General features: G+C 43.3%; 1 protein-coding gene across 7 annotated transcripts in view; it reads right to left on the reverse strand.

Annotated features, from left to right (window-relative positions):
* The window catches only part of RASAL2 (RAS protein activator like 2), a 292197-nt gene that overhangs the window by 130838 nt on the left and 140398 nt on the right, over window positions 1-20961 (reverse strand). For all 7 annotated transcript variants that reach the window (XM_077332483.1, XM_077332482.1, XM_077332480.1 and 4 more), the window contains exons 2-3: window positions 11248-11375; window positions 3823-3949 (exon numbers count right to left, since the gene is read on the reverse strand). In XM_077332483.1, the coding sequence (XP_077188598.1) occupies window positions 3823-3949; window positions 11248-11375 (255 nt within the window). The remainder of the gene's footprint in view (window positions 1-3822; window positions 3950-11247; window positions 11376-20961) is intronic.

Below are 20961 nucleotides of genomic sequence, written 5' to 3' on the forward strand. Positions count from 1 at the left end.
ACACATCATTAAGCCAGCTCTTCCTCGTCTGCAACAACTACGGCTTTCTGAAGCACAAGGGAATCCCAGAATCTTTTTTTGCCTTCTTTCCAATTTGTGAGAGAAGGATAGACAGTTACTAATAACAGTTTCACTCTGGTACGGTATTTCTCCCCTATTAACTACAGCCCTTATTAGATAGAGTTCTTCCTCATCAGTTCTCATCCCTGCAATTGCAGTTTAGATGGATGAAAGGGAGTAGCATTCCCGCCCCCCCCCCCCATCACCAAGAAAGTGCAAAAACACTTTGATAGAAGAACTGAGAGTTAAGATAGGATTTCCAAATTTTTACAGCAAGCTAGTGAGATGTGGGATTGGTTGAAATATTGTGGGTGGGAGGAGATTAGAAAGGCTCCATTAAGCCATTTACAAAAAGACCAGGTGACCCGTTTTACTGAAAGTATGAAAACGGAGAATTCACGAGACATGGATTAGGCAGAATCACAGAGCTTGACTATAGTGATCAAGGAGATGACAGACAGACAGACAGCCAAAGGCCTTTACAATAGTGATCAAGGGAGTTTAATTATTTATCAGCCCATCTCTATATCCAATCAGCAATCTGATCAAGCAAGGTGGGACAATCCTAGCCTTGCTACTTTTCTGTAGGCAGGGGGACTTCTTTATTTGGCAGCCTCTGAACCAGGATCCTTCCCCCCCCCCCCCCGTTTCTATTTTATGAAATGGTACAGACCTAGGAAGATGACTTCAATGCCATTTTTTTCTGCATACCTAGATAAACTCAAGATATGCTACCTTTTCAGGGCTGAGAAGGAACCCAACCTTCAGGGCTCTACGGTCCCAACCAAACAGCATAGCAGCCGTACTATACTGAATCCCGGGCATTGCCCATCCAGATCATGATCTTCTCTGAGCAATAAGTTCAGGGACCATCCTTTATCCTTTATAAACTATAAAACTTGCTTATTAAGCCAAGCCAGATTTTTCCGGGAGAGCTAAGCTCTGCAATGCAGTTTCGCTCCTGGCTATTTTGTCTGCCCTTGCGCTTTTCAGCATTTGGTGTCCATTCCAAAGCTATTTTGGGTGCAGCTGTTGCCTGGACTGCTGGTAGCACATGCTGCTGGCTGCCATCTGTTTCCCCTTTTCACTTCCATCACATCCAATCCTCCCTTTCACAAGATCAACTCCTATTGTAATTTTTTTTTTTTTTTACAAAGAAATGCTTAAGCTTAAACTCAGCGTAAAACAAAGCGCATCCTACAAGTAAAGACAGATGCTTTCAAGGAATATTTCAACGATTCTATCAACAGATCCTTCAGCTATCTAAACCAAATGGAACAAGTAATGGGTGTGATTCAGAGCCCAGATGCTGCCTTTTGTTCATGGTCTTTCCGCCTCCCTTAGGTTTCTGGTTCTCTTTGTACTTTAGCAGTGACACAAACACTGTCTGTTTGGATACCAAGTGACCACCGCTATCTGACACAATATATTACATAATACCTCGTAAAGTGTGCTGCATTAAATATGGATTGCTCCATAATTCTAATGGATTTCTTTCCAGTTAAGCTTCACATATTAACAAAGTGAACAAGAAGGTTTAACAGGGGTCTTTACAGCAGCATTCCATTTCCAGGTACAACAAAAATTGAGTCCAAAGCACCCTCAGATATCAGAAGCAACCAAATCAGGGTCCAGAGGCACCTTTAAGACCAACAAAGATTTATTCAGGGCATGACCTTTCGAGTGCAAGCACTCTTCCTCAGACCCTATTTCCAGGTAAGTTACTTCATTATTAGTATAATCTACAAGAAAAGATACTAGTGCCTTTCTGTAGAAATGGCTCCCGTAGCAATCTTCCGAAGTGTGAATTAACGATAGATAAGTTTGGGGATCAGACCATTAGTACATCTGCCGTATATTTTACATTCTTTTGGGCAGATTTGTCTGCCTGGGGAAAAAATCAGAAGTATAGTCAAGTACTATTGAATGGCATTTGTCAGTTTAACCACGGATCTCACTTGGTAATTTTGTTTTGGTGGTGGTTGTCATCTTCCCTTTAAAAGTCAAGACGGCATTTCTTTCTCCTAACTGTGCCTGGAATGTGGCCCTGAAAATGCTCAGAGAGATGAGTACCTTGTCAAAGAAACACAGATCAGGTGCTTCAGAAATGCCGGCAGGATAACTGTAATTGCAAGATGCTAATTATTAAGACAGAAGTACACTTCTGTTCACACATTGTCACAGCTTGTTCACCATATAATCGCTAATTAAAGAGGCCTGGGGAAAAAAAGAAAAACCAGGAGCATAAACAACCTTTTCTGCATTCTGCTCATGAACAGGAAGTCACTAGTACCTATCTTACATGGAAGAGGAAAAGGAGAAGAACTTCCACCACACTTTTTACTATACAAAGGAGTCTCAAAGCAGTGCACAATCACCTACCCTTCCTGTCCCTGTAACCTACCCTGTGGAATAGGTTAGGCTGAGAGAGCTCTAAGAGAACTATGGCAGGCCCAAGGTCACCTAGCTGGCTGCGTGCAGAATATCAGAGAATCAAACCCAATTCTCCAGATTAGAGGCCACCACTCTTAACCAATAAAGCAAGCTGGCATTCAGGTGATCAGAACATTTCAGGAGAGGCACTGTGCAACCATATCAACATGACAGAGTATGACGAAATAACAAAAGGTACTTAAGCAAGTCGAAGCAGGAAACAAGTGCAGAGATGTATAAGGTGGGAGTGTGTGTGTGTCAGAGAAGAAACAAGGAGTGGTTGAGCTGCTCTTTGATTGCTAATGGCCAAATTATGACTGATTTTCCACATCAAATGTATTTAATTATCATGCATTTATACCCCACTTTTCTTCTCAGTAGAGACCCAAAACAACTTACCTTGTTCTCCTCTCTATTTTAACAGCCACAATGGGATGTAGGTTAGGCAGACAAAGAATGACTGGTCCAAGATTACCCAAAGAGCTTCCAATACATAGTAGGGATTTGAACCTGGGTCTCCCGTGTCCTTGTCTGACATTCTAACGACTAACATTGCACCTAAGTGGTGCACCAAAAGTGCACACAGGTGAATTTTCCTCCTCCTAACCTCCAAGCATTTATCTCCCAGCTTGGCTCATATTTGGCCTCAGAAGATTAGCCTCAGAGAGTGAAGGACAATGAAGTATAGAGAATGAGCTTGAATCCAAAGCCCTAACATTTGGCGGCACTAGGAATATGGGGCTTGTGTGTAGGACAGCTGAAGACAAGAGGGGGAAATCTCACTGTCAGCCAAGCAGTGAGAACATGGTTATCCCAAATGTCCTTGCGTCTGCTCAGCTCTCCCTTTTTCTTTTCAGCTCTTTTTCTGGCCTTCTTTTCAATCTTTCCTTCATGGGTGTTATTTTTTTTTAACTGCATCATAGATTGGCACCTGTCAGAACCCGAGATCTTATCACATTCATCCAGTTGAAAAACAACACCACAGTTAAGCAGCTCAAACCACAAGTAGGGGCCACTGTAAGCTGTCCTTAAATATTGACACAGGCTGGGAGAAAGAGTTCTAAAATTCCAGGGCGGCTTCATAAACTCACAAGCACACAGTTGGGACAGTCCCGGAAAAGAGAACCCACCCTGCTTTTGAAACTTCATCAACTTGAAGATAAATGCTTCGGAGTAACTCAGCCATCAGACATTCATTTACAATGCCTGTTTGAACATCCTTCTACTCAAGCACAGTGACTACTGTACTCTTGGACGGGACGCCGTTCCCTGAATGCTGCGCATGAATTCCGAGTGCGGCATCGCTTACTCTAATTCTGTGAGACTTACCGAGCTTTGCAGCTCCCTCTGGTGGAATGTCGGAAAACTGGCCTTCGGAAGGAACACTGACTGTGCGGCGCAAACACCGCCCTTTGGTTGGCTCGGCTGCCAGCTCTTGCCCTCCATCATCAGCCACCTGCATACAGAAAGGTCACAAGTCCATGAGATGTTTCTCTTTACCTCCTAAAAAAAAGAAAAGTTGTCTTTCCTGCAAAAGGCCATACATTCATTCTGCTGGTGTGCTAATTCCAAAGCGGTACTAACTGCAGAAACCAACACTCACTTGATAGATGATACCAGGGCTCATTTATTTATTTGTTGGTTTGTTTGTTTAATGTAGCACTCAAACCACCAACATTAAAAATCCCACCCCCCACTCAACAGACCTTTTTGCTAAGAAGTCTGTCTACTTAACAACCTTTTAATTATTTTTTTGGCAGAAATCACATCACTTACAAAATCCTTTTTGATGATAAAGCTCAGTGTAGTGGTTAGGCGTGTGTACTTCTAATCTGGTGAGCTGGGTTTGATTCCCTGCTCCCACAACATGCAGCCAGGTGGGTGATCTTGGGCTCACCATGGCACTGAGAAAACTGTTCGGACCGAGCAGTAATATCAGGGCTCTCTCAGCCTCATCCACCTCACAGGGTGTCTGTTGAGGGGAGAGGAAAGGGAAGGAGAATGTAAGCCGCTTTGAGACTCCTTCAGGTAGAGAAAAGCAGCATATAAGAACCAACTCTTCTTCTTCTTCAGTAATATCAGGGCTCTCTCAGCCTCACCCACCTCAGAGGATCTCTGTTGTGGGGAGAGGAAAGGGAAGGTGACTATAAGCCGCTTTGAGACTCCTTTGGGTAGAGAAAAGCAGCATATAAGAACCAACTCTTCTTCTATTGCTATGCACAGTGCTCCCCTAGTCTCCAAACAGTAAGAAGTTCCAGGGGCCAGTGTTCACCTGGGTTGCTTTGGGGGAAAGACTGCCAACATGCACAAACTGAGTCTCCTGGGGTCTTTCCCCCAAAGCAACCCAGGTGAAATAGTTATTAGAGGGACCAAAGCAAATAGGATGTAAAAAGGTGCCTCAACAAGTCACCCACAGAAAACTGAAACAGAAGCATCAGTGCTGGAAAGGGCAAGTTACAAGGAGGAACACATGAATGAGGATACAAAATGACCTAAGCAAAACCAAAAGCAGACAGCTTTTCCCCCTAGAGGTCCCTGAATGTTCAGGGCAGAAGAAGAAGGAACAGAGTGGCTTCTTAGTGTACGGTTGGTACACTAAGAACTACTCAACAGGCTGCCATTATGCCATTGTAAGATTGTCTTCTCTGCTAGCTGGAGTGCAGTCTGGATGGAAATCACATCTCCAAGTGGTGGGCGGTTCCGGGGACATCCTGAAACCTGGCTTGTTTCCTCCTCTGGAGGAGAGAGCACTAGAGACTCGGGACGGATTAGCAGAATCTGCATTATTTTGGCAAATAGGTTCTATCACTGGGTGCCTATTCGCTGCCCGAAAAAAACAGATCCTCACGGGGGGGGGGGAGGAATCCAGCACTCTTAAGCAGCTTCAGCCGACTCACTTTGTAATCTTCCTCCGTTTGTCGCTTCCAGCAACAACAGAAATATTTTTTCACACAGCTCCGCATTTCTGCTGCTCGCTCTGTGCTAGGTCAAGACCCAACGGTTATTTTTTGAACATTGGAACTTAGAAGCCGGAACTTTGTGAGTGTAACAATGGCAAAGGGAGGGGGCAACTAACAGTCAGGCCAGAGGGGAGACAGGGAAACTTCTCTGCCAATCCTCCTAAACTGCCTAAAAGGATATTCTGCCTGTGCAAAAATACAGAGTGAAAAACCAGGGTACATCAAGTCAAAGGAAAATCTAAACACAAAAGCGAGCTAAATATTGCCCCCCTAGTTCCTACTTGTGTTAAGCTCATACGAACTTTAAAAAACATGGTATTTAGTGCAGGGATTCCCAACCAGGGGTCCACAGACCCCTCAGAGTCCATGGGCGGTCCGCAGCAGCTCCAGTGGGGGGCGCACAGCCTCTCCCTGCCTTAAAGGTCTCAGCCACAAGCTAGGGAAACACTTTGTAGTGGGGTGATGTCATTTCTGGGGACAGGTCACTTCTGGGGAGCATGGCAGGGAGGGTGGTCGGCTGACACCACCTCCAAGCCTGAAACACTATTTCAGGGCTTCCCCACAGTCAAAAGGGTGATGAGCCCATGCTAGCCTTCTCTCATCAGATCTCAGAAGCTAAACAGGATTAGCCCTGGCTAGAACTGGATGAGAAATGACCAGGAAATACCAGGGTCATAACGAGTAGTCAGGCAACAGCAAACCACCATTTTTCTTTGGTATGCATAGAATAAAATCTGAAATCCTACATCTCTTTGTTGACTATATATATTTACCGCAGTTTCCCTTTGTCTTGTTTCTTTCAAACGTAAACCCTCTTAACACATGTCCATTTTCCTTACATCAGTTATTGGCTTGGGTAGGTTTATACCCAGATAAAGATCTCCATAACCTTTTAAAAACCCCACTTAAATTACCCAGAGCAGCAAGAGTGCTGGGTAATTGAGTCAGAAGATCCTTTGGGTTTGTATCTAGCCCCAGGAAAGCATCACAACCTTTTCCAAGCCCTGGTGAGCATTTGGACAAAGCCATTTCCTAACAATTAAGACACTTTACAGTAATAATCAAAGAAACACCCTGATTCCTTTTGACATGGGCCAATCCCCTAAGATAATTTCATCTATAATAACCAGAATTCAAGCTCCATTCAAGAGCCAGCGTGGTGCAGAAAAGAGCAGAGGAGAACCGAATCTGGAGAACTGAGTTTAATTCCCCAGTCTTCCACATGCACCCAGCTGGGTGATCCTGGGCCTGTCACAGTTCTCAAAGAGCTCTCTCAGCCGCACCCACCTCACAGGGGGTCTGCTGGGGGGAGAGGAAGGAAAAGGTGATTGTAAGCCACTTTGGGACTCCTCTGAGTAGTGAAAAGCGGGGTATAAAAAAGTTCTTCTCACAACGATTTCATTGCTTGAACACTGGAATATTTTAGTAACCTCATCTTAATGGCTTTGATTTTTCTGACCATTACTATTATACATATAGTTGCATGTGAATCATATGAGCCGTGATTTAAATCAAGCCTTACTGATTTAAATAAAATCCACCCATGCCAGTGCTAGGACACAGCATTAGGAAGACCCTTGGGCTCAATGCCTCTTGTTCCAGCTGCTGCATGAAATAGACTGCTGAGCTAAATGGATCGCTGATCTGATAGAGCAGGTCTTTCCTTATGGTTTTCTCTCTGGGCTGTTGGCTGATACTATACTGCATAGGGCTTTCTTAAAAGAGGCCAGAAAGAAACAATGGCAAGCAGGAAAGACATCCTGGAGTTTCTTGAAGCCTGAAGAATGTTTCAGGGATAAATAGTAAATAGGTTTGATGTATCCTGACTCTCTCTGTTTATTTTGCTAATCTGCTTTATGCCAATAAAGGTATTGTGTGTGTGTGTGTGGTAAATAGGTTCAGAAAGGCTGCTCTAGACTTTCAGGATCTTTTAACGAGGGAATATGTAACAAGATCAGGAAGAAACATATCTGGACAATAAAATTATAATGGCAGGGGTATCCCAAAATCTGTAACTCGAGGAAATAACAGATATATCTCAATTCTCAAAAAAAAAAAAAAAGCAAAAAAATTATAGACCTTCAGGATGAAGCGCATCCTTTGTATCAGGGTCGGTTGTCTAATTCTCCTTTACCTAAACACTGTCTCTCACACCCAGTGATGCAGGCACCCAAAACTGCTGGTTTAGATGGATATTTTCTTGGATTTTAAATGGGGTTTCATATTTTTGGAAGGTCAGTCAATACTGAAGAAGGCAGGCCAGCTGAATGGCTACCATGCATTCTGGGAAGCTAAGGGCAGCTCATCCTGGAGGGACGCATGGTTTTGTACTTTGTCAAATGGAGGAGTTCTTCAAGAGCCGTTTTATCATTCTCTCTGGGGCCATCAGGAGAGGTTTAACCAGACAGTTTGCAACAGCTGACTGCTAATTCTGCAATTGAGGTGTTACTGGCGAGGATGGCTCAGAGCTGTTGCAAACACTGTTAGTCTAATTATAAATCCATTGTGCTGGGGAGAACACCCCGGGGCATGGAGCTTCTTCACAAGGGTTTACCCAGCAAGGGCTTTCTAATGGCATTATTCATCCCTGTTGCTCATCTTGTCTCTAAATCCCACCTGCGCAAATGGTTGCCCAGTACTTCATTACTGAAAGATGTGTTACAAAGAAATGGCTAAAAATGTTTTGTTGTGTAATAGCTGCTTCTAGCTTTTCAGGCAAACCTTGTTTCCGGCCCCAAAGGCTTTGAAATAAGTAGGCTTGTCCTGATATTTAGCACAGATGCAACGGCAAATGTACTGCCAGCTTGGTGCAGCGGCTGAGAGAGGTGGCCTCGAATCTGGAGAACTGAGTTTGATTTGCCACTCCTTCACATTCAGGCAGCTGGGTGACCTTGGGTAGTCACAGTTCTCTCAGAGCTCTCTCAGCTTCACCTACCTTGCAGGGTGCCTGTTGTGGGGAGAGAAAAGGAAAGGTGACTGCAAGCTGCTTTCAGACTCCTTCAGGTAATAAAAAGTGATGTACAGAAAACCAGCTCTCCTTCAAGCTATGGATTTCGTGGCCATTCCTGTAACTGGCATGGTTTCTTTATTTTAAAATACTGTTTCCTAGTATAATACTTACACACATACAGAGAGAGAGAAAGAGAGAGAGAGAGAGAGAGAGAGAGAGAGAGAGAGAGAGAGAGAGAGAGAGAGAGAGAAGCCACTTATTTTAAAAACTATGATGTGCCCTTGATGGATCAGACCATCTATTTCAGCAGTCTCTTTCACACAGTGGCCACCAGTTGCCCTGGAGACCCAACAAACAGGACAGAGGCCCAGGCCTTACCCTGAAGACTCACTGGCAGTCTTCAAGCAAAGGTTGGATACACACTTTTCTTGGATGCTTTAGGATGCTTAGGGCTGATCCTGCATTGAGCAGGGGGTTGGACTAGATGGCCTGTATGGCCCCTTCCAACTCTATGATTCTATGATTCTATGATGCTGCTCCCCAACACTGGTGCTCCAAATACACTGGCACTGAATCGCACAATTTAATCAATCATTGAGAAACTAAATTTACTGAAGCGTAGATATTTGGCTGACATTTGTTGGGTACCTTGGAGATGGTCAAGTAATTGAGGATTGCTGTAGAAGGTTGCATACAATGTTTTAATAAGTGATCTGCACAGAACCTGGTTTTCTTGATTAATGCTGTGATTCTATTTCTCAGCCTCACCCACCTCACAGGATGTCTGTTGTGGGGAGAGGAAAGGGAAGGCGATTGGAAGCCGCTTTGAGACTCCTTTGGGTAGAGAAAAGCGGCATATAAGAGCCAACTCTTCTTCTTCTGTGTGGGTACAGAAAAATCCACAATAGTTTTATTCAGGTTAAATTTGAAGCTTTGGTTTAGGTCAGGTGTTGTGTCTGCAAAAACATGCTAAGAAGTCTATACAAATGCTTTCTGAAGTGGGAGGCCTTCACAGAATGCCACAATTCCTGTGCAGGAGTAGACGACATGATGCGCTTGTAAAGGCAGAAGAAACATGGTAGAGCTCTATAAAGTTATGCATTGGTTGGAGAGATGCATAGGAGGGACTGAAATTGATGGGCAGTAGGTTCAGGACAGACAAAAGGAAAAACTCTTTTTTCTCACTACTTCTTCTCACATCTTCTCTCCCCTCTCCCTTTATTTCCTCGCTGCTTCACCTTGCCATTTCTGAAAGGGGTCACATCAGAACAAACCTTCCCCTTCCTACAAATATACCCAAGTAGGCTCTTCATAAAAGCAACCTAACATGGAACAATAGGCCATTCAGGACTACATTAGTGGCAGTCTCAGACTAATCCGAGCTGCATCACTGATAACATCTACAGAGCTGGTGTATTTTAATTGCCTGTTAATACGAAACTCAATACAATATTAACAAGAGGAGTGGAGACTGACTTAATTGCTTGCAAAGCATCAAGGGTCTTGAACTGGGCCTGTCAGCAGCCAGGCTCCGGGTGCTTTATCTCCTGCAACAGCGATGCAGCATGTCTGCTCAAGGAGAGGCCAGATAAACCATTCCACTTGATAAAACCAGCTGTCAAGCATCAGCCCACCCACTGAGTCAGCACCTAGGCAGATACACCAGGGAGCCCACTGCATGCATTATATTTGCTGGCCATGCAAACCGGACTGAACTGTGACAAAGGTTCTTAAATTGGGGGTGGGGATCAATCCAACTGGCCTTGACCAGAGCCAGGGCATTTTCAGCCCTGGATTGCGCCTGGCAGAGCGAGTTACCAGTCTAGGAATCAGGAACTACCAGATCAGGAACTAGTGAAGTTCCGCAAGGCCTGTAAAATGGTGCTCTTACAGGCCAGGATAAAATGAGAAAGAACACTTATGGGCCTCTCCTGTTGTCTATGCAATTTCCCAGAGAACCAGAGCTTGAGATCCAAGCTGGGATTGTAAAGCACCCAATCGGGAGCTTGAGGTCCCACTTGGGGATCGTAAGAACAGCCAATGAGAAACAAGGTTTCTTGCTGTCCTGCAACCACTGAAATGCCAGAGTTAAGTGGCCCATGAGAGGTCTCTGTTTAGGACCAATGAGGTGACTGAGTTTAAGATCCTTTTCTGTCCTGCCCTCACATGGTGGAATGAGCTCCCTGAAGAGATCGGGGCCCTGCCTGAACTTCCACAGTTCCGCAGGGCCTGCAAAAGGGAGCTCTTTCGCCAGGCATTTGGTTGAGGCCAACTGAACCAACAACATCTGCTGGTCCCCCTGAAACACCTCTCTATGAGCTGAATCCCAAACTGACTAACCTTTGGGACCAGAGTTAGCTAGTTAATGCTGTCACAGGAAACGTTATAGGAAATGTTACAGTATTGTTATCTTCAGTTATGGAAACCACTGTTATTGTTAATTCCCTGATGTTATGAATTGCGCTGTATTTTCCCTACCTTTGTCTGTAAACTGCCCTGAGCCACAAGGGAGGGTAATATATAAATGTAAGAAAATAATAATTTTAAAGAACCCAAAAGAGTCAGCTATCATTAGGACAGGAAACTCAGGAGGTAAATTTAAATTACTGCTTGTTCAACCAAAAAGCCAAACCAACACAGAATAACTGCTTTAGGGTCCCTGATGCATTTAAACCAGAACTACAGGAAATGGAAAGATTCTGAAAGTGAATTTTTCTCAGACTCTAAGATAAAGGCTTTTCTCCTTCCTGTGACATATGTGACAAAACTGGAGCTGCTTCAAACGCTACCATAAGCCTAATCGTTGTTCAGAAGCAGGACATTCTTGTACATTCAGTCTCTCACCTCCTTCTCTTTGTTCAGCAGCACCAGCTGGCTGTCGGTCAGAATGGAGTACTTGGTCTCCCATATTACCGTTTCAGAATCAGGAGACTGGCCACAAGATAGTCTGTGAGTTGGTGGTCCTTTCACATCTAGAAAAAGAGAGGGGGGGGGAAAAGAAAACAAGACGGTTTGGTCAAACATTTCATCTGTTTTATTCTTCTTGCACTCAGCAAGCTATTCAGTTATTTTTACAAATGGAAAAACAGTGTTCCTTCAATTAAAGATAAAGGGCTGGATCCCTGCAGACATCTTTGACTAATGAAAGGAGAACAATATTTGCTGATTTCCAACTCCTGCTGCATAATACAGTTTTCCTCCCCCCCCACACACACATACACACTGCTGTTGGGGGGGGGGGGAGAGCAACATTTTGGAGATAATTTTGGGGCAGAGGTGAGGCAATCCCATTCTGCTGATGGACATTGGCTCCAAACCATGGTATGATGATGCAATTTATAGGCAGCCAATGGACATACAGTGTTAATTATTAGTTTTATTGCCAACCTGACAAGTTAAACAGGGGTAGCAATAGCTGCACCAGTCAAGCTTCAACCCGCAGCTGTGGCTAGGATTTGGACACAGCAAAAAGCAAGTTGTACCAGAGTGTTTGAAACCTGACAAAGTGCTAAACAGAAAGACAGCTTGTGTTATGGTTTCACAAATCTCTTTACAAGAATACCTGTCAGCCCCTCCTCAAATTATTCTGCTGCGTTATGTTATTTCAAAGATAGTCACATCCAAACAGTTAAACACATTCTTTGTTTCCCTTTCCCATTGTGCCTCAGGATTATTGGTTCTACGGAGTTCCACAAAAAGCAGCAATAAGTCAATTTAAGCATAGCTTCGCCACTAGGGGGTGGTGAATCCACAGCCATGGTGGTTTCTGTTTCTAAAGGGATCTACAGGAACAGATAAAGCACCAGAAAAAAAACATAATTGGGGGTGGGGGGGTCCCCCTAGAAAAAAGGGGGGGCAGTAACTGAGAAATATAAAAACACAGACAGCCTCAACGTTGCCAATTCTTGCCTCGCGCATCTCCCCAATCAAATTGCCTCTGGCTAAGCCACAACAGTTTTTGGGAAGGAACTCACCCCATGTACCAGCAAATCAGCCATAGAAGAATCTAGTGTACATTTGGAAAGGCGGGAGAAGGAATAAAACCAGAAAGTCCCCAGATGCATTCTCAGCACTGCTCAAACTTACAAGAAGCCTTAGAAATAGAGTCCAGTAGCACCTTTAAGACCAACAAAGATTTATTCAGGGCGTGAGCATTCGAGTGCAAGCACTTTTCCTCAGAAGCCTTAGGTGTGCGACTCACACCATTAAGAAAAAACAAGTACTGTTTTCTTAAAAGAGGGGCCACAGCAATCCCTGTGGGTTCGGCAAAGATCTGCAAAGGGACGGGGGAATTGATGGACATCGGCACAACCTTATGTATGAATGTTGGCTCCTTTTCACGCACACCCCCAGCTCAATACTGGTCTTATTACCCCTCCTTTTGATACTCCTCGACTGGCTGGCTGCTGCATCTCCAACTGACGTCAAGCTTCTAGTCCTCCTCGCTGTTTCTTCTCAGTGCCTTGTCATCTCCAGCTCCTCTGATGGCTTGCATCAGTCCAGTGTGTCTTCTCCCACTCGCCTACCTGTGCCTTTTGCCACACTGCTTCCAGTCATAATTCAGACTGTTCCCTCGTTTCAGGCTCACCTTGTAAATGTGGTGTTCATTGACCTCAATGTAAACTATCATTTTACCCATCTCCCTTCTTGACATTGGGCACTTCCATCCTCTTTCCTCATAAACAGTTCAGAACTACTCATCCAGCCAAGTCTCAAGATTTCCGCTTCTAAGCTGCGAACCTCCTGGTGGCCCCTGGCCTGAAACAAGTGTGCCTGCCTATCATCGATGGGTGGCCCCAACCTGGTGGAACACTTTGCTGGAAGAGATCCAGGGCCTGTGGGACACTAAAGTTCCATAGGGCCTGTAAAACCGAGTTCTTCCACCAGCTTACCGTTGACTGTAGGCCCCTCCTGGTTTTGGCCTCCTGGTCTACCCAGCCAACCTTAAACGAAACTACCCATGGACTGTCAGGTTCATCTTTTTAAATGAAGATGTAATTCGTTTTTAACAATTTATATCCATATTTATTTTCGCTTGTCTTTATTAGCTGCCCTGAGCCCACTGTGAGATGGGCAGCCAATCAATCACAGTTATAAAAATATAAACAGAAACTAACAGGCTTCTGAATACCCCTGATACTGAAAGTGAAAACTGGCATGCTCCTAATGACATCTACCAGGCTAGGGTTTCCTTGCACTGTGCTTGCCAGCTACTCATGATTGTTATTTATATCATTCATAACTGCAAGAACGTTCTGGTTTAGGTGTTACGTGGTTTACTTTGTTAATGGCATTTTTGCTGTTCATCCCTGCTCTACCTAATGTAAATCCACTGCTTCCCTGGCCCTTGAGATGTGATGCCTGACTTCTCCCTTGGACTATATAGAGTTTTCCCACATATTATTCTCATATTGTTGTTGTTAGGTACGAAGTTGTGTCCGACCATCGCGACTCCGTGGATGATGATCCTCCAGGCCTTCCTGTCCTCTACCATTCCCCGGAGTCCATTTAAGCTTGCACCAACTGCTTCAGTGACTCCATCCAGCCACCTCATTCTCTGTCGTCCCCTTCTTCTTTTGCCCTCAATCACTCCCAGCATTAGGCTCTTCTCCAGGGAGTCCTTCCTTCTCATGAGGTGGCCATATATTCTCATATATAGATTGATAACTAAAAAGTTCCCACAGGAATAACAATGCTGCAGGTGAGCAGGTTGTTACTTGAAAATGACATGAACAACAATGCATGCTGTATGTCACCCATATAGCCAAACCACAGGGATGCAAACAACATATTCAGGAGTAGAAGTATTTCTCTGAGATCATGACGCCATCTATTCCATTTGATGTCATTAAAATCAAACGCTCAAAGGGTTATCTCTGAGGCGATTGCTGGGGATTGAAATGTGTATCTTCACTGTTCCTACATGTTCAGCTCAAACTCAACTTCAACTGTTCTTGTTCAGGTAAGAGCAGACATACCACTGTTCTAGCATCCCTTGATAGCACATCTGAAGCCACATGGCTCGCTTTCTATAGCTGGGGAATCATTTCTCGAATTAGCTAAACCTGCTAGTATCACAATAAAACCAAGAAGAAAAGACCTATAGCATTAAACAATTAGACAACAATAAAGAATGTTTTTAAACCATGTCCTTTCTTGAGTTTACTTTTAATTTATTTCATTCCAAGGATGTCAGCCAGAACGGTTTTCCAGTGGCAAGTCCTAAATCATAAACAGTCACAATTAATATATCATGTGAGTATGAATGAACTATTTTATTTTACTTCTAAAAAAAATTAAAATGATATATCAATTGTGACTGTTTACAATTTAGGACTTGCCACTGAGGAAAAAAATAATAGAAAACGGATTATATCTGGAAAACCGTTCTGGCCGACGTCCTTGGAATAAAATAAACTAAAAGTAAACTCAAGAAAGGACATGGTTTAAAAACCTTCTTGATTATTGTCTAATTGTTTAATGCTATAAGGATAGGTCTTTTCTCCTTAGTTTAAGTATCACAATACTCAAGCAAGCACTCTTCCTCGAAAGCTCACGCCCTGAATAAATCTTTGTTGGTCTTAAAGGTGCTACTGGACTCTGATTTTATTGTGCTACTTCAGACCAACACGGCTACTCATTTGAATCTCTGCTAGTATCAGCTTCTCAACACTAGATGGCATTTCAGCTTTCCCTCTCTTTAAACAGCAATTTCTCCCTGAAAATCTCAAGCATTATAAATAAATGTATGTATGTTTTTTTTAAAGTTGCTAAATAGGGAATTGTGAACAAACCCGGAGGAAATGTCTTTGGCAGAAACCAAAGGTGTTCTTTCTGAAGGTGTGTATGTGTACCATTTGTCTCATTGCAACTGATTTGTTTTGCCCTCCACTTCTGAGACTTTATGGAATAGAGACATATCCCTGGCTTTCATCTCATTAAACCCTCTGTGAGCGTACCAAAAGTGCCATTTCTGAAGGAGTTTCTCTTTATTTTTTACTTTAAAAGAGGAATCCAAAACTTTACTTTCCCATACCATCTGTTAATGCTCACCTTTGAAGATGTACTTCAAAAACATTCAGAAAGAGGGGCCACTATAATAAACCAGTCAAGAAAAATGATGTTAACTTCCAAAACCAGGCCGAGAGAAAAACTGAGATCTTTAAGCACCCTCAAGTGAATTGTGAACGCCCAACTTACTCAGAAATCTTTCAAGCCTTATCAATTGTTTCTTGGGTATTATGCTGTTACGGATCTACAACTTCACACTCCAACTTAAAGAATAGTTTGCACATTGACATTTTACTGCAAGACAGTAATGAAGTCTCACAATACAAATCTGGCCGCCCATTGTCAAATCCACATTTTGCAGCTGTAGGTTCAGGATGAGTTACTACAAATAAATGCCTATGGGAATCACTTTTTTTTTTGGCCATCCTGTGCAAATCCTCTCCCCTTCCCCAGGGAAGTAGAATTAAATTGTGCAAGACATGTCCCCTAAACATAAAGAGTGCATTTATCAATTGGATTTCTCAAGCAATTTGTAGGATGAAGGGAAAATCCAAAGCAAGAAAATTCTTCTTCAAATGTACAACAGACACAAAAAGCAGGCATCAAGACACAACGAGCAATAAGAACATCTGAAGCCCTCCCAACAAATTTTTGGATCACCTGCTTGCTCTGGTAAAGACACAATCTGGTAAAGACACAAATTAAGAAGTCGGCTGTATTGATTAAACTGCTGCATTGATTCAATAACTGGTTTGTAATCCTAAACATGAGCAAGTAATTGAAAATTTAACAGATACACAGAAAATTAGATTAAACTCAAACCACAAGATAAATGTTTACACACCTCTGTAGTCTGATTTTTTAATAAGCAAAAACTTTAATCAGAAAAGGCTAGAACAGGGTTCTCTAAACTAGCGATCCCCAACCTGTGGGCCGCAGACCACATGTGGTCCATCGACTAACTGGAGGTGGGCCCCGAAGGACGCCTTCTCCCCCCCCCCCCGGCCCTTTACTTCATCCACGATCCGGCAGGCGCACATGCAGAGAAACAAGCTCAGGGTTCCCATTGATTTGTCATTGTCATGAGTTAAAATTCCCATGAAAATAAAATGTTCCTTATGTTCATTGTTGTGGCGTGTCTGTATCTTATTTTGAAGGGATGTTTAAACATTACCATAGCGACCAGAGTCAGAGAGCATTAGGGCAGTGGGCCTCAGTAAAATTGTCAAGCGTTGAGTGGTCCCCGGTGATAAAAAGGTTGGGGACCACTGCTCTAAACGTTTTGAGCCTGCTTGAACTTTTGGAATTTCATAGTGGGTGCAAGTACAAAATGGCTGCTGCTGGAGACAGCACTAAGCACAAAATATCAGCAAGTGATGTTATGTGTAACTCTAATAGTAACTCTTCAACACCTCAGGCAAAAGCTCTATTTTTCCTTTTTAAATGAATGTATTGCCTACGAGTATTTTCCTTCATTATATTCAGTGAAGATCTTTGTGTTGTCTTGAAAGCAGCTGCTGAAGCAACTTTCTCATAAGATTTTCACAGTCGATCAGATCTCCTACGGCCAATCAGAAACCCTGCTGAGCAAAAGCCTCACCTGGCCACGCCTACTGTCTGGGAACACTTAGTGAGCTCCATGAATAGCCCACAGGTACCACTGAGGACTCCTGTGTAAGAACGTAGCTGCCAGTTAAGAAACCCAAACATGGGTGCAAGCCGTGGTTTCAAAGCATAGGGCACATTCAGTTTCCTGAAAGTGCACAAAATCCCCCTAGGTTTTCAAACGGGTCACAAAAAGAATCACACAGTAAAATTTGTAAAGTTCATTAATTTCAACATTTTAAAGCCAGCTTGGTGTAGTGGTTAAGAGAGGCGACTTCTAATCTGGAGAGCTGGGTGTGATTCCGCGCTTCTCCACATGCAGCCAGCTGGATGACCTTGGGCTTGCCACAGCACTGATAAAGCTGTTCTGACTGAGCAGTAATATCAAGGCTCTCTCAGCCTCACCCACCTCACAGGATGTCTGTGGTGGGGAGAGGAAAGGGAAAGCAATTGTAAGCCACTTTGAGACTCCTTCGGGGAGAGAACAGCGGCATATAAGAACCAACTCATCTTCTTCTCTAAACATTATTACAGACATACAGCCATAATGTCATTGTACTTTATTTATTAATTCATTTGATTTTTAGGCTGCCCTCCTGCACAGCAGGCTTGGGGCAAATAACATTAGAGGTTTAATTCACAGTTAAAAGCATAAAAACACATTTACTGGTTCAAAACCAGGTGTACTTTTAGCACACCTGGTGGCGGTATCATACCCCTCCAAATATCAATGATTATATGTAGATAAAATTATCTATAATGAAATATTTAATAGGAAGCTATTTCCCCTCATATGTGTAAAAATTATTTAACACAGAGAAATTTTGTAATGAAGTCCACAAAGTGTTTAAGAGGATTACAGAGATTAAACTACCAGTGTATCCATTAATATTTTGTTACACAGTGGTTAGATCATGTAATTACTGTGTGTGAAATGACCACTTAATTATAACAGCCAGAATAACCTACGCAAAATATTGAAGAGTATTATCTATGCTTGCCACAGCTAAATGAAAAAATACATTTATGAAAAAATACAATGCTGTCACACTGGAATTGGCATATTTTTTATGATCAAAGGTCAAGCAGGCAAGGATGTAAACTGCCCCCCCCAATATTAAATATAAATATAACCCTTTTTCCCCTACCCACAATATCATTACATTTGATTCTGACAATGCAGTGTTTTTAACATTGTTTTATTACCTTAAAATAATTTGCTAATTATTAGTATAACTAGGGGCCAAGCCCGTCGCATTCAGGAATACAATAGGGGGGTGGGGGTGGAAGAACTCTGCAGATAGCCCCCCCTCCCCCCAGGACCTGGAAAGGCTGCAGGCAGCTGTTAGGGAACTCACTGGCAGGGGCAGCTCTCACGCAGCAGGAATCTGCAGCCTCCAAGCCTCAGAGGGAAGCGGAAGGAGGAGGGGGTTGTCGGGGGTGGTGGAAGGTAATTGGCTGGCAAGCTGGTTGGAGGAGGAGGCACTCAGGGATGGGACAGCTGCCCTGAGTGGGTGTTAAGCACTGAGTAGCACTTAAGCCATGACACGCTCCTCCTCCTAGGCCTTACCAGAAATATTAAGTGGAACAGATAAGCTAATGAAAGAGATCCATGTATTTACAATATTGTGACAAGATTGCAGCATACTTATGAAGATAGATATTTACATATTTCTACAGTGAAAATACAATGTATAATGTAATCACAGTTTTAAAAAATGGATTGGGCATGTGGCAAAAATGCACTAATTAACCCTAGCTATTTAACGGCAAAAACCCCAATCAGATGTCCTCATGTTCCTTGTATACAAGTCTTTGCTACAGAAGGCTACAGAAGGGAGATGTATTTTTTTTAATGGGAAAAGTAGCCTAGAGGAAAAGTCCATCTAATGGCTGAATTGTAGTCTTGCTTCCAGCAGTAGATAATTACAAGGCATTGCATGCTAATATGCAAGCACTGACAGCAGTTACTATCTCCTGCTGTCTCCCCCCACCCCAAGAGAGATACTGCCATTGAACCTGGAAGTATTGCTTATTCCTCAAAGCTATTGCTTGATCTATTGACCATGTATTTTTGTAGTCAGTACATTAAGCCCCGGCAATCAATGGATTCAGTATTTAAATACAATGCCACTGAAAACAAAGCAACACAAAAGTATCTTTGTTCCAGCCCTCAGCCTTCCCCATGACTTCCCAAACTTGGTAATAAGGAAAGCTTATTCTTGCAGGGAGAGACACCTTGGTGCAGTGGTTAAGAGTGGCGACCTCTAATCTGGAGAACTAGGTTTGATTCCCCAATGTTCCACATCTAGCCAGCAGCATGACCTTGGGCCAGTCACAGTTCTCTCAGAGTTCTCTCAGCTTCACCTACCTAACAGGCTGCCTTTTGCAGGGAGAGGAAGGGAAGGCAATTGTAAGCCATGTTGAGACTCCTTCATGTAGTAAAAACCAGGCTACAAAAAGCCAGTTTATTATTACTTGCTGCAAAATTACGTAGTAGACAAGTATACCGAGAGCAGGCCTAATTCAAATTAACAAGAACAACTAATTTTGCTCCTGTGAAATATCGTGGATTTATACAGTTTGAATTAAGCCTCACTGTATAAAGCCTCTGTTTTACTTTTGGAAGAAGAAGAAGAAGAAGAAGAAGAAGAAGAAGAAGAAGAAGAAGAAGAAGAAGAAGAAGAAGAAGAAGAAGAAGAAGAAGGAGTTGGTTCTTATATGCCGTTTTTCTCTACCCGAAGGAGACTCAAAGACTGTTTATGCACTGGAGGTTTCATGCCGGTCTGCAGGCTGGAGTTTTAGTCATGGCAGGTTGCCCCACCACTTCCTGCACCCACATGGGGGAGCATTTGGCCCGTTGAACCTCATCTATCCCCAATTTGTGTTCTTGCATGGAAGCTGGGGCAGTGAAGTTCCCAGTGCATAAATGGTCAAAGCGGCTTACAGTTGCCTTCCCTTTTCTCTCCCCACAACAGACAACCTGTGAGGTGGGTGAGGCTGAGAGAGCCCTGACATTACTGCTCAATCAGAACAGCTTTATCAGCGCCATGAGAAGCCCAAGGTCACCCAGCTGGCTGCGTGTGGGGGAGTGCAGAACTGAACGCAGCTCACCAGATTAGAAATCGTCACTCCTAACCACTACACCAAACTGGCTCTCTGTTTCTAGCAACATTATCAAACAATTATCACACACACACACAAACTAAACTTCCTTCATTCCTCTCCTCCTATTGCTCCCGTACTCAAAGATAACTGACAGCAAAGGGAACACTGAGGTGAGAAAACAGATTCGCCTGCCTGACATCTTCAACCAGCTGGAAACCAAGAAACAACTGTTTTGAGGCTAACTGTGCTATAAAGTAAAACTCAAGTTGGCAGCACTTACAAACAATTTGAACTCTCCATTTTACAATGTAAGGAGGACGGGGATTCACAGCCAATATTGTCTAGTGTCATAACTCATCTGAATTACACCACAACAGTAAAACATTTATAGCTGAAACTATATATTGATTGTTCCAATGTCACATCTAAGAATCACCATCGCCGAAAGAAAAATTGCATTGATGGGATTCAGTGGGGGAAGAGAATTGAAGCATTTTATACCAGCAAGATGCCTAAATGGTGGGAGTGTATATGAAAACAGACTGCAGGTGAACAGGTGAGTAAATAGACTCAGGTGGGTAGCTGGGTTGGTCTGAAGCAGCAGAACAGCCATTGAGTTCAGTGACACCTTTAAGATCAACAAACCTTTATTCAAGGTATTGGGGCCAAAGCCCGTTGTACCCAGGAATACAATGGGTGCTAGCACACATGCCTTTCACTGTGGCTTTCCTGGGTGCTGACCCTCCTCCCGCCCCGTTCCCTGCTGGATCTTGAGATCCAGCATTTTGGAAGTGATTAAACAATAGGAGACTAATCTCAAGAGCCCAGTTTGAG

Source organism: Paroedura picta, chromosome 4 (assembly GCF_049243985.1).
Source record: "Paroedura picta isolate Pp20150507F chromosome 4, Ppicta_v3.0, whole genome shotgun sequence".
NCBI lineage: Eukaryota > Metazoa > Chordata > Lepidosauria > Squamata > Gekkonidae > Paroedura > Paroedura picta.